The 12,667-nt window shown below is 42.7% G+C and overlaps 1 protein-coding gene across 2 annotated transcripts in view; it reads right to left on the bottom strand.

Annotated features, from left to right (window-relative positions):
* Nucleotides 1-206: 206 nt before the first annotated feature.
* prickle1b (prickle homolog 1b) overlaps nucleotides 207-12,667 on the bottom strand; it is a 28,684-nt gene continuing 16,223 nt past the window's right edge. For both annotated transcript variants that reach the window (XM_083999134.1, XM_083999133.1), the window contains exons 2-8: nucleotides 8,604-8,801; nucleotides 7,717-7,830; nucleotides 5,776-5,913; nucleotides 3,559-3,762; nucleotides 3,263-3,449; nucleotides 2,119-3,111; nucleotides 207-2,021 (exon numbers count right to left, since the gene is read on the bottom strand). In XM_083999134.1, coding sequence (XP_083855260.1) covers nucleotides 1,060-2,021; nucleotides 2,119-3,111; nucleotides 3,263-3,449; nucleotides 3,559-3,762; nucleotides 5,776-5,913; nucleotides 7,717-7,830; nucleotides 8,604-8,789 — 2,784 coding nt within the window. In that variant the 5' untranslated portion in view covers nucleotides 8,790-8,801 and the 3' untranslated portion in view covers nucleotides 207-1,059. The remainder of the gene's footprint in view (nucleotides 2,022-2,118; nucleotides 3,112-3,262; nucleotides 3,450-3,558; nucleotides 3,763-5,775; nucleotides 5,914-7,716; nucleotides 7,831-8,603; nucleotides 8,802-12,667) is intronic.

Raw genomic sequence — 12,667 nt, 5'->3', positions numbered from 1 at the left:
GAAGGTCTTAGTTATGCACTACCTCAAATTCCCCAAAAGGTATCCAACTAAAAGAAAGCTACAATTTGAGGGCAACTCAAATATAATATGAACATCAAATCACGTCAAACACAAACAAAGCAATCATTCTTGAATCTTTGGCAAAAAAAATGTTTTATTACAAGCTTCTTTACATCACAAAGCGTTAAGCTGGTTATGTCTGAGCAAGGGGAGTGAACAGATGGGCTGAATATGGAAAATGTGGGTGTTAACTGCCATTCTCTTTATATTTTGTATACCAATAGTGAGCATTGTGGAATATATGTTAAAATAGACTTTGTTACCGAGTAACATGGCACTTTACTGTGAAGAACACACTTTATGAAGTGGCACGTTCTTTGTTTCTCATAAAATAACGAGGTCTGTTTGTTCACCGTTACAACTGCTATTTTTCATATCATACACTTCAAATGAAACAATTCTTTAAACCAAGGATATAAAAATACCAGTATTAAAATCTTAACTTAGTATATACATTATCATTTGTACTATTATGCATTAAATAATTATTTGGTTAGTTTCTGTTTTCTACGTTATCAACCTCTGTGTACAATAGTGTTTTAAATGCACACAAAGATATTGCTGCAAACCTTTAAGTGAACATTTAAAAAACAAACAAAAAAAACGTAATGGCAAATGCTGAAATGAATAAGTTCAATGTTCCCACTCTGCACAGTTTTTGTCTGCACTGCCCAAAGAAGGCTTCCAAATTTACCAGTCCATGTGTCATTAGTGCTAAAATTCAAATACGCCTAGCTTCTAGGCACAACTGATTTTCTGACTGTAAATTGCACAGATCTGGTTTTTGCTCAACCTTTACACTTAAATATTCCTTTCAGTAGATTTTGACCTAAAATGATATGCGTCTCGACATGTGGCCATGCACCTATTAGCATATAATAAACAGTTTGTGCACATGCATTTGTTTTAAACTGCTTTGATCTGTGTAAACCATCACAAAATCTGACTGTATTGCTTAGGATAGTGCAGAATAATGTACATACACTTGACACTGAACTGTTAAGAGATGATGCAGTTTTTGGAGCGGTGGCTTTTTCTGCGACCAGTCTGTGAGCCGTGAATCTGAGAAGAGAGGGCTGTAACCCTTGTCGGATAGTCCTCGGCGTAGTAGCGCCCAGCAGCTCGAGGCTGAGGGATCGGCTGGCCCAGGAAATAGCCCTCCTCCTCAGAGTCCGATGATGAGGAAGAGCAGGTAGAGCACCAGTCATCTTCATCTCTGTAGAGACCCATTAAATTCTCAACCCGTGGATCTCCTTGTGCTGAGGCCTGAAGCATATAGTCAGATCGAGTTTGGGAGTAGGCAAGGGGCAGCCTGTGTGAAGGATGCTGTAAGAGCATGGGGCCGCATGAGGGGCTGACCAGACCCTGCTGCTGGGGCTCATATGGCCTCTGTGCTTTCTCCAAGGGCACCATGTGAAGGGCGTTGTCCGAGCGGGTTTTGCGACTCCTGTGGTGTCGTCCTTGTCTGTGGTGATGCTGCCTGCTGCGCCCATGGTGGCTCGTTGGCCGGCTTCTCTCCTGACCCATCTCATCTGGGCAGTATGCCCTCCGCTGTGGCTTCTCACTCATGGGATGCTTTCTTATACTGACATCAAACCCATCATTATATCCATTGTCCACAGTGTCTTCTGAGAACTTGACCACCTGTGGAGGCCTGGATTGGGACCTGCTTCTCCTCAGAGCTGGGGCATGAATAAAAGAGGGAGTAAGGCCCTCAGAATGTGGGGACAATGAGAGAAGTCCTCCCGGTGCGCCTCCCCTCATTGCCAATGCTACCTCCTCTGCCTCCACATCTCCCTTCTCCATGTTAAGGTTCAGCGAGTTGGTACTCTGGTGATGATGAGATGAATTAAAGGTTCCCATGTTGCTCATCTTCTCACAGTCATCCACCATGGAGGGATCCTGCATGGCAAGGCTGTAGACCAAAGGTCTTTCCCTGCCATCTCCATCCACTGATGCACCTAAAAAGTGAGAAGGAAAGAAACATTTTTGAACAATTGTTCAACATAAAAAAAGAAAGCATAAGTTTGAAATCCATCTGAAGAGTAGTTTCCTTACCAGTGATGTTTGAGAGTGCCAGGGAGTCCATGGAGTCTCCAACACCCTGTTCAACCTTCCTCAGCTCATCTGCGATGCACTCAAGGGAGTCTTCAAACCACTGTCTTGTGTCTGGCCAGAAGGCTTGTCTTCCTGTGCCAGATTGGTCTTGATCCTGGTCCAATTCCAGCTCTTGGATCTTTCGGGCACTAGCTGGACCTGGGTGACTTCCATAGGCAGAGTCTCCCAGCCCATCCTGGGACTGGGCCCAATACATTTCAGGCAGGTGCTTCTTGCTCATCAGTCCAGGGCTAAGGCTGTTGGCTCGGGATTGATTGGAAGTCTGGCTTTGGGTGGGGCTGGCAGGGGTGGGACTGGAGGCAGAAACTCCCATGGATGCAGAATCAGGTTTTAGCCAGGGATCAGAGACACTTATGAGCCCGTTTCTATCACTGCTGGGGCTGGGAGATTTTAGGGATGGCTGCTGTAGTTGGTGTAACATTCCGCGGTCACCAAACTTGAGCAGGAGCTGAGTCATGTAGTCCTCATGCTGGGCCCATTCTTCTGGATCTTCCTCCCCACAGGCATCCTGCTCCTCCCGCTCTCTCCAGTACCTCTCCTCCTCTAGACCGAGACGAGCCAGCTTACGCCCTACAATATCAATGTCAGCATCGGCGTCTCCATCACCCTCACCACTCCTAAACTGAAATGAGGGGACAGTGGCAGGGGGATTAAACAGCTGCGACTGTCTCCACTGTTCGGCGGGCTTGCTGCTCTTCCCCATGCGGACGCTGCGCCGTGATTCTCTTGAGCGGGCAGATTGGAAGGCAGAATCAGAAGAGTCGGAGGCATGAATATCTTCACCCTGGCTACAGGCCTTTGAGCAATAGATACGACCCTGCCTTGGAAGGAATGGGCAACCCAGCAAGGAGGTCTTGCACTGGGCACAACAGAAGCACTGGTCTGTGGCGTGCCAGTGTACACCTTCATAGGTCATCTGAGCATGGTCAACACCTAAAAGATCACAAGATGAAGAGGAGAGTAGTCTTAGATACAGCACTTTTACTCATAATCAGCAGAATTATGTGTTCAATATTGAATATAAAGAGTTACGCCCTCTATTCTTATCCCCAAAACATTCTTGCACCTCACAAATATGACTCACCAATATTTTCACCACAGGCCTCGCAATACTCTGCATACAGTGACTCAAAGCAGCCACAGCAGTAGGGTCGGCCATCTTTCATGATGTAGCGCTGCCCACCAAGCATTATCTCGCACTCAAAACAAGCAAAGTGCTTCATATGCCAGTGACGACCCTCTGCTTCAGTGCACTCATCAGCAAAGATGATCTGAGGGGAAACACATTCTGCCATTAGCTTTGTTTTACGCTCTGCCATGGTTTATTGTAAAAAACCAAACAAAATGCTAGTGGGTATTTTTTCTATTACTGCCACTTACCTCATCACAAGAAGAGCATCGTGGTTTGAGAAGCTCAGCATGGTGTCTTCCACATAGGATCTTGCCATTTTGGTAGAAATATATCAGGTCTACCAGCAGTTCTTGACATGTGGCACACACAAAGCATGATGGGTGCCAGCAGGGGCTCGGACTGGCTCTGGAGGCAAAAATTGCCATTTCCCCTCCGTTGATGCCGCCGCCACACTGACAATCAAACACAAACAACAGATGATCCATGAGATTTATATTTCAGGCATCTCGTTGCACCAGCTGCAGTGGCCTACAACTAAGAGTGGGGTTTCAAATAGGCAGAACACATTTATCATCAAGCACACAATTTAAGTCTAGCGATAAGAATGCTACCTTGAGACAAATGCATGTGGAAGTGACATTTCAAAATCGATGTCACACAGTTGATGCCCATGACACATGAGGAATGCAACATAAATAAAGGAGAGATTATGGAGATTACTATTCAAAATATACCATATATCTGCCACTGTTTCATTTGCAGTGATGCTAGAACAATGAAGGTCAAACAACGGGTGACCATATTCTAAGTGCCAAAGGAATATGATCCTTTCAAAACATATCAGTGAACTGTACAGTGATGATCACAGAAACACAACAGTTGATAACACAGGAACAGTGCAATTTAATCTTTTCCCTGCAACAAAAACAGTCAATTGCACTTGTGATGACTCCACCCATTCCTTTCCTGAGTAGACTGAATAGGGTCTCTTTATATTAACATGGTGGCATATCCCAGCATAATTACGGTACCAACAAAGGTTATGAGCCAAACACCAGTTATAAATTAATTAATGTTCTTTCTGTTTCAATCAGCATTTGTTTCACCAAAGTAAATCAGTCATTTATTTGGTGTTGCTATGGAAATGACTAGCATTTTTGTCTTCGAAGCGTCAACTGGCCTTGGCCATGAGCCGAAAGATCGTATGACTCAAGAGATGAAACATGCGATCGAAACATGTCCCAACGTGCAATCATGAGTCTTTATATATCCCAGCAATGCTATGAGACACACATAGGAAGTTAGTGGATAGCATGCCCAGCTGTTAACCATTATTACCAGAGTGGACAGATGGGGGGCCTTGGATATGGAGGTGTTGTGTGTCCCTAGGAGTTACAGCACCAGGAAACTAGAGTCTGACAAAGTGTGTGTGAACGTGTGTAAATGCTTGTGTGTGCACCCTTCATGATTTATCATTTTGACAACACGAGTATGTGCAGAATGTTTGCACAAGTGTATGAATGAGCACATGTTTGTAAGCGTGTGTAGCCTATGTGTGTGATTTAGACTGTGAGTGCGCGTCCATTGGTTATTCCTGTATGTCAGTTCACTGTAGGTGACCTTGTATCCCTGTGTTAGCATCTGTGTTTGAGTGGTGACAGGCTTCATCTGCCTGTCCGGGGGAATTAACATGCCTGGCCCGCTTTTCCTGGATGCCTGGCAGAGGATGTGGTTTACTCACTGGTCAGGGGTGAATTTGGCGGAAGCCACATAACACTAATATTTATTTTTGTTGCATCGAAAGGAAGTTTTTCAGAAATATGATCAAGGTCAGCTTGGATGGCATTGCATGTTTTGTTTAACCAAATTAAAAGTAGGTCAGAGTTTAGGATTGTTTCCAGCGTTCCATTTGTATTCATGCATCTCCAAAAACATGTTGCCTACTCCTTTCAAGAAAGTCTTCAAACCAGCTGTGTGTGCCTGGCAGAGCTGCATGCAATTATACCAGTAGATGAGGAATGATCTCCAACATACTGTTTTGGAAAAAGTAGGGATTTTAAGACTCTACACACAAGAATTACTTATTAACCTGTGTGTTTTATGCAGTCCGTCATGCTGAGCTATAGATCGTTGGCAGGAAATTGGCCTGATTCCTCACGAGGAACTGGCTTCTCTGCTCGGCTTGAGCATGAGCCTCCCAATTTCCCCGCTTCCTCTCTCCCCTTAATGAGGACGTTTAGGTCTGTGATTAAAACCATTGCATTAGCCAATCAGGATTGTGCCTTGGGGTACCATGCCCTGAGATTGGACAATAAGAGTTTGCTGCTTGTGATACATATAACGTCAGACCTACAAGTTGGTTCCCTAGCTTACCTTATGGCGAAATAAGCAGTAAATGACGCAAGTTTGTATGTGTGTGCGTGTGTGTGTGTATGTGCTCCTGGGTATCCATGTGTGACACCTACGTTTTCACAGCGGGTGTGTTGCAGAGCCCGGGGCAGGATTTTGGGTGTTCCTCTCCCCAGCGCCTCCCTCTTCCTCTGGGCACTGAACATGTGGAGCTCCCTCTTTTCCTCCTCAGTCAGAGTGTGGCAGTAACGCACCTGTTTTGTAAGAAAAGACAAAGATGAGACAAAACAAAATAACAAAGAGGTCAAATTAAGGCTATAAGGGGAAGCCAGTTAAAAGGAGACAGCAAAATGGCACTTAAATACATCCAGCCATTATTGCTGGTGGTTCGGCTTTCATCTTTTGCATGCAAGACTGGGGGAGTGTATCACATGAAGTCCATATATGGGTGGGAAAGGGTTTAATTAAAGCGAATTCCCCTCAAGGCTGCATTGAAAGGATGGCGTGAGTGATACACAAACCCTTCCTCTGTGTTTAGAGATGGTGATGAAGGCCCCAGATAAAAGACCATGACTATCCTAACAACCAGCTCAGTTGTTCTCTAAACAACGGTAAACGATGCCGGCGTGTGAGCTAGCGCTTCCAATATGATCACACACATAAACACACACACACACACACACTCACTGTCTCTTTTTCACTCACACAGAATGATTATCCCTCCTAACCACTGTTACGCAAGGAATCCTCCAGCAGTTTGTTTCCTTAACCACCAGGTCTGCCGACAAACATCATAAACTGCTCAGTCAAACACTGTGTGTGTGTGTGCGCCGAGTGTATCCATTGTGTATCTTCCATGTGAGCATACATAGACCACCTCCGTCAGACAGTAGCCCCCCTGTCTCTCCTCTCTGGTGATAACCCCTCCACCATATCTCCTAATGTAAACTCTATTAACACGGATGTGAAAGGAGTGCTGGTTTACACACCATAAAGCTATTATACAGAAGAGGCTGGCATGTGCTTTATTGTCACTGGAGGGTTTTTTGTCAAACGGCTGAGAGAATGTGGTCATTGTTTTAGTCTCACTATAAAACCTGGCAATATATTGTCTCGGCTTTACTCAGCTGCAGGCTTTATTTCAGTTGGGGCTGGGTGTTGTTTAAAAAATCCTTCTTTCCCTTATAACCCGACATCAATAGCAAAAAATATACTAATAATAATACTTACTTTTAATTTTACAAATGTCAATTTTTTTATGTGAAATGTTGTCTAAATAGGCAGCACTACAAGACCCTTCAGTATAGTTTGAAACTTTGATACATAAACATTTAGCACAAGTTTGATGCCAAGCCAGGTTGGCCTATATACAGGACTTTGTAGCTTGTGAAAAAATAAATCTAATTTATTTCTTAAAAAATAAAAAGTATTCAATTGTTTAATGCAAAGCACTCAGGACTTTTACTGCTACATCTCTTGCTTAACTCATGTTAGGAAATGTTTGTAAATTTTAGCTGCTGCTATGCAACAAGTCAGTAGCTAGTTCACCCACTTTATGACTTTAACTCTTGTTTCTACTATTAGTAGAAGCAGCGTCTACTACTATCTACATAGTTATACTTTAGCATTATAATATAATTCCGTCTCTTTTTGCCAAAATTGCCACTTTTACGGGAAAAGTACAGAAGTAAAGACTGTTACTGGTTTTCAAAACGTACCAACATGCTGGTTAAGCCACAAGAGGAGTTGGTTAATTCATGACTTGTTTACTGTTTCCTCTTCTAGTTGAGATTAAATGTCATTTTCATGAAGTTTTGAGCTGTTTTAAGCCCTCTTATCTCCCAGCTTAACTAGTCATTTTTACCTCGACACAGTTTGCTGTTAAATGTTCTTTTTGTGGTTATGTAAATATTGTAAGTCGCTAATATTGTTGATGGTGATTTTTTTCCCCCCACATGTGCATAAAAAGCAGCAACTCCTACATCACTGTCAGTGTTGGCCACAGAGCTCCCACCTACCCCTCATTCTCACACACCCTGTCATCTCATAATCTCTACCTCATTGTCATGTGGCGGCAGCTGGTAGAGGAGCTGTCGGATCCTGTGCTTCTCTCCGGGGCTGTTGACGTACGGCACCTTGTCCTCTGGCAGACAGGAGAAATACATCTGGACCTGCAAACGGAGCAACGAGATCTCATCAACCCATTGGTAGTTTTGTTCACTTTTCAAGGATAAAATGAACATGTGTGGAACAGTTTAATGGTCTGACTCTGACTTTTTTCAGCTCTTGTTAGGTCATTTAGACCAAATAAATAGGTGAGACACCTTGCAGCCAAGAGGTCAGTGGTGTTATCAGTCTGCTTAAAGGGGAAGACAGGAGGGGGAGGGAGGGCTTCATAAAGGAGTGGAGGGAAAGAGTGGATATCAGGAGAGAAGCACTGCTGCCATGTGTGTCCTTATTTTGTGACACTGTGGGGCAAACACGTCAATCTCCATCCAGTCACAGGCGCCGGAGTGTGAGATCTCTCCACACACAGGAGACAGCAAGGGACTGGAAATGTTAATGTTTACCTAGACTAATTCCCCCTGACGGGAAAAAATGGAAAGGAAACATTTTGGGGGAAAATAAATCAAACAGTCATTTCCAACTGAGATAAGCTGAACATGTGTATCTTAAATACACGCTAATGAATGTGGGGGAGAAAAAAATCCATAGCCAGATGTTATGTTTCGGCATGTGGTACTGCTAATCCCCTCGTATGGCATAGACAGGAGAATGTCTGCACGCATGACCTTATTTGAACTAAAACCCGTTGCTGCACAGGTTTATACTGTCATCATGTGAAGGAATAAGTCTACCTTCAGTTGACATCAAACTCTAATGTGCAATAAGTTTTTCTACATTTTTGGTATACTTCCAACTTTTACATTTCTTGAGGCCCTACCTGCTCAGGCCTCAGTCCTGGTGGCACCCAGGCATACTCCTCCAGTGCACATCCAGAGTCATCATCTGAGGTGGAGCTCCTCTGGAAGCCCATGGATATCTTCCCCATCTTTCCCCCAGTACGGGCTTCCATGTCCGGGCCTCGAGGAGAAGGACGCTCCCCTCTCTCACTGCGCTCCAGATTCATCACACACGAGCGCTGTAAACAAAAAGGGGAGGATTGAGGAGTCATACATACAGAACCCATCGTTCAGTTTTTTTTTTTTTTGCTTAATGTATCATACGTTGATATCTTAAATATACCCAAAGCTCTAGTTTTTATCTCATGTAGCCTACTTCTTGTCACTGATTGGCTGGGATCATGCTGATACAGCACTAACTGTGAATCCCTCTGCACTTACTTTAAAATCTATTTCTCAACAAGATAATTGTCTTTATCCCAGCAGTGACTTATCAGCTCGAAGTAAGAGCGTAGGAGACAAAAAATAACAGGAGGAGAAGATAACCTCGTCACACATTGTCATCCTTTCAAAATTAAAACCTCTTGAGTCACATTCAAGAATAATGTTTATGTTACTTTCCATCCCATTAGTGTTCTATGTCAAACTTCCTTTGTTTATCCATTACAAAATCATTCTTGATAAAGTGCCCAAAACTATGTTTGTCTACCTTCAAAGAGAACGTCAGACAAACTTAGGATGATACATAATGGAAAATCATACCACGCTTTTTCCAGCACTTGTTCAAACAGACTCTTGCCTTATTGGGTGTATCTCATATCTCATTCAGGAACAGAACATAACATTGTTGGGTACAGATGATTGAAAGGTCTGTACTTCTACTTGCACCCTATTATTTGGAGTAGGGTACACATTTAGATATTTACTGCCACATCGAGTACATTTAGACAGCTCTCTTAAACTGAGATTGTAAAGCTTTGACATAACATGATACAGCAGGAATTTCCAGCTGTTCCTAACCAAACATCTGTTGCGCTTATCCACTGTGCTGCAAAGTACTGAAGGTTGTGAAACACATGTAACCAGGACAGAGATTTGCAGCTATGTGCAGGAAGTCAGCAAATGTTCATCTGTGATCTTGAAAAAAATAAAAATAAAAAATCAAGTGGTGACAAAACTGGCAGAAATCTTACGAATGATTGAGTGCTTTTATCCCCTCAGACGGCAGCGTGAATCTACTTTCATCAGCATTTCAAACAAGCATTTTTTTCCCTCCCTCTTTACAGGATGATAACAGTTGGACTGTTACATGAATAGGGATTAACCAGTCTTGTGGTTGTGTGTCTCCCGCCTTCAGCAGTAGCCCTCTTATCTCAGCAGCCATGTTCTTCTGAGCCTTCACAGCCTGATAACGGCGCTTTGGTCTCAAGGTGTTGAAAAAGCCACTTGTGATTTGCCCTGCTCAGCTCTGCCTCTTTGACATGCTAATCTGGACCAGAATAGAACTTGTTTGGGTGAAAACAGTCAGAAACTTCACACAGTGCCTCTTTTTTTAAAACTGTAAGCAGAACTATCAGGAACATTAAGGCCTTGATAGCTTCTATTGACAAGTCATTAAGCCTGCTACCGTTGTCTCCAGAGTCAGTTCAAATCCTCCTGGTGATAGCCAGTTACATAGGGTCTGTTTGAACATCATGCATGACCCAAGCTCATTTTTTACATTACCCAAATTGCACACTAGATGTGGAATGAGCAATTTCCAGTATGATAGTAAACATAACAAATGGTGTTCCCTGTTTACTGGGCATCCAAGTGTCTCTACTTTTGAACCAGGGGCTACTAAATTAACAGTTCTTAATACATGGCAAACACGTTTTTTTCTCCTTGTAGTTTTTGTACTGTAAATTTTGCAAGAGAAGGTTAAAATAATAAAATAGCATTCCTCTTTTCCAACCCCACCTTCCTCTAATAATTGCCAATCAGATAAAATGAGCTGTAAAAGAAAAATGAAAATCTTTGTGTGGAGTTTGTGTTGGAGTTTAAAGCAGCACTTTGAAACCACTTTTCAGTCATAAATTGGTGCCATAGTTTACTGTAGATTGTGCTTATCGTTAATTTTTTTTTTCAAATTATGCCCTGAGGTAATGATGACTTTCTTACTTGTGCCCCCTCCAAAGGTCAAAGGTCAGCTGCAACTGAACTCCCAAACTAAACACTGAAAAGGGGAGCAACCCCATCCTCATAGAGATGTCAACTGTCTGCTCAAGCTTCACCCTCCAGGCTTCCCACACCTCACCACGTAGACAAACCCCAGTAACAAGCAAGGGGAAATATTAGCATTCTGATTAGCATACAGTTGAAAGAAGCCCAGGGCCTCAAAACGCCGAATTTACAGATTAGAAATGCTGTTAAAAGTCAAACCAAAGCTCTTATCACAGGACAAAAGGGTATTTGACTGTTGCTTTGTTCTTCAGTGACTAATCTATCAGGTTTTATGGTAGGACAGATAATGTTATCACTCACAAGCTTTTCTTTACCTGCTCTGCTTTATCTCTTCTAACCTTAATAAGACCAGTAAGTGCTGCAATTAGATGAAGTCAGTTTTTCTTTCCTTTGAGATTATTTTCTGCCCCAATATAAAAGACATTTTTGGATTTTAGGAGGAAGAGGCGATTAAAGTTTCATTTTTAGCTGACAACATGAGTTGAGGTTTAGATAACAGCTATTTATATGTGACATCTGTTAACGGACAGATGTGGGCTCAACATGTGACCTCCAAAGCATCGGGCCACATCAGAAACATAAAATAGCATTGCCACCACATTTAGTGCAACTGCAATTGAAGATTATTTTCCATTGTTTTCCATTATTTTCTCAAATTATCAACATGTCTGAGACAAGATGTTTCAGTGAGTGGTTTTGTCCATTTAACAGACCAAAAAGGAAGATGGATTTTTTTTTTTCCCCTTGCTTGAAAATGTACATAAATTAGTCTGAAAAACTCAAAAGTCAATTAATTGATTAATTGGCTAATCACTACAGCTTCAGTTTGGTATCCTTTTTAAGGATCTGTATCCATCTTCCTCTGCCCTTCAGCTCTCTGGCTCTTCATCCCGCAGCTTATGGGGAAAAGGTGACTGCAGATTCCTGAGCCAACATACACAGCAACTCACATTTCACCATGTCACCTCTTGGCAATAACACAATGGCTTTCTTTGTCGAAAACAAAATGTCCACCTATTCCTCCTCTACATTTCAGCTACGGTGTAGATGTGACAGATTAAGGCTCAAGGGGTTAAAAAGAGATTTTCTTTTCCTTTTTCTTTTTTTTTTTGAGAAAGACGTTTAAAGAGTCACAACACAGACGGGGCCAGATGTAGCCAACGGTTAAATGTGTGCACCTCCCCTGCGTAACTGACACTTTTAAAGGGGCTCTCCTTCACAGAGGATTTAGTCAGTCAAACACGTGTTATTTTCAAATGAATACAACCCCAGGGCGAACTATAGGAATACTTCCTGCCTTACCAAGAAGTATGACTTTTACAGATTGTGCCAAAAGGTATAGTACATCTCAGTGAGTAGATATTGTCAAAGAAAACCGCTGTTTTAGTTGCAGCTTCAGTTACCTGCTGCAAACTGAACCGACACAGTGGAAAAAAAAGTCTATTTTTCTTCAACATGATGAGATTTACTTTAGAAAAACCATTAAATAGTGGAGTTCAAAGGCCGAGGTCATTGCTCTTTGACTGCTGAAGAGTGTTATTTTAAGGCCAAATGGGTGTCAGGGGGTGCACAGGAGACTTAACACAGCTGGCGTGAGACCACCTGCACACACACGCACACACAATCACGTCACTGCTGCCTATGTGCACACAAACACAAGATACAAGACTTAGCCCAAGATTTAAGTGCTGTTTGTGCGCATTGCTGTATTCATGATGTACGCCTAAACTCAGCCATTCATTCTCTTCAAGTCTTTTTCAATGCTTTCGTCCAAGAAAATCTCCCACAATGCTTTGCAGACCTCTTTAGCAACACATCAAAGTAATGATGGAACTTTAAGGTGCAAGCATTTTCCAAAGAAGAGCTGGAAAAGTGCTTTAGT

Source organism: Trachurus trachurus, assembly GCF_905171665.1.
Source record: "Trachurus trachurus genome assembly, chromosome: 23".
NCBI classification, from domain to species: Eukaryota; Metazoa; Chordata; class Actinopteri; order Carangiformes; family Carangidae; genus Trachurus; species Trachurus trachurus.
The sequence above is the reverse complement of the archived record's forward strand: the minus strand, read 5'-3'. Positions and strand labels throughout refer to the sequence as shown.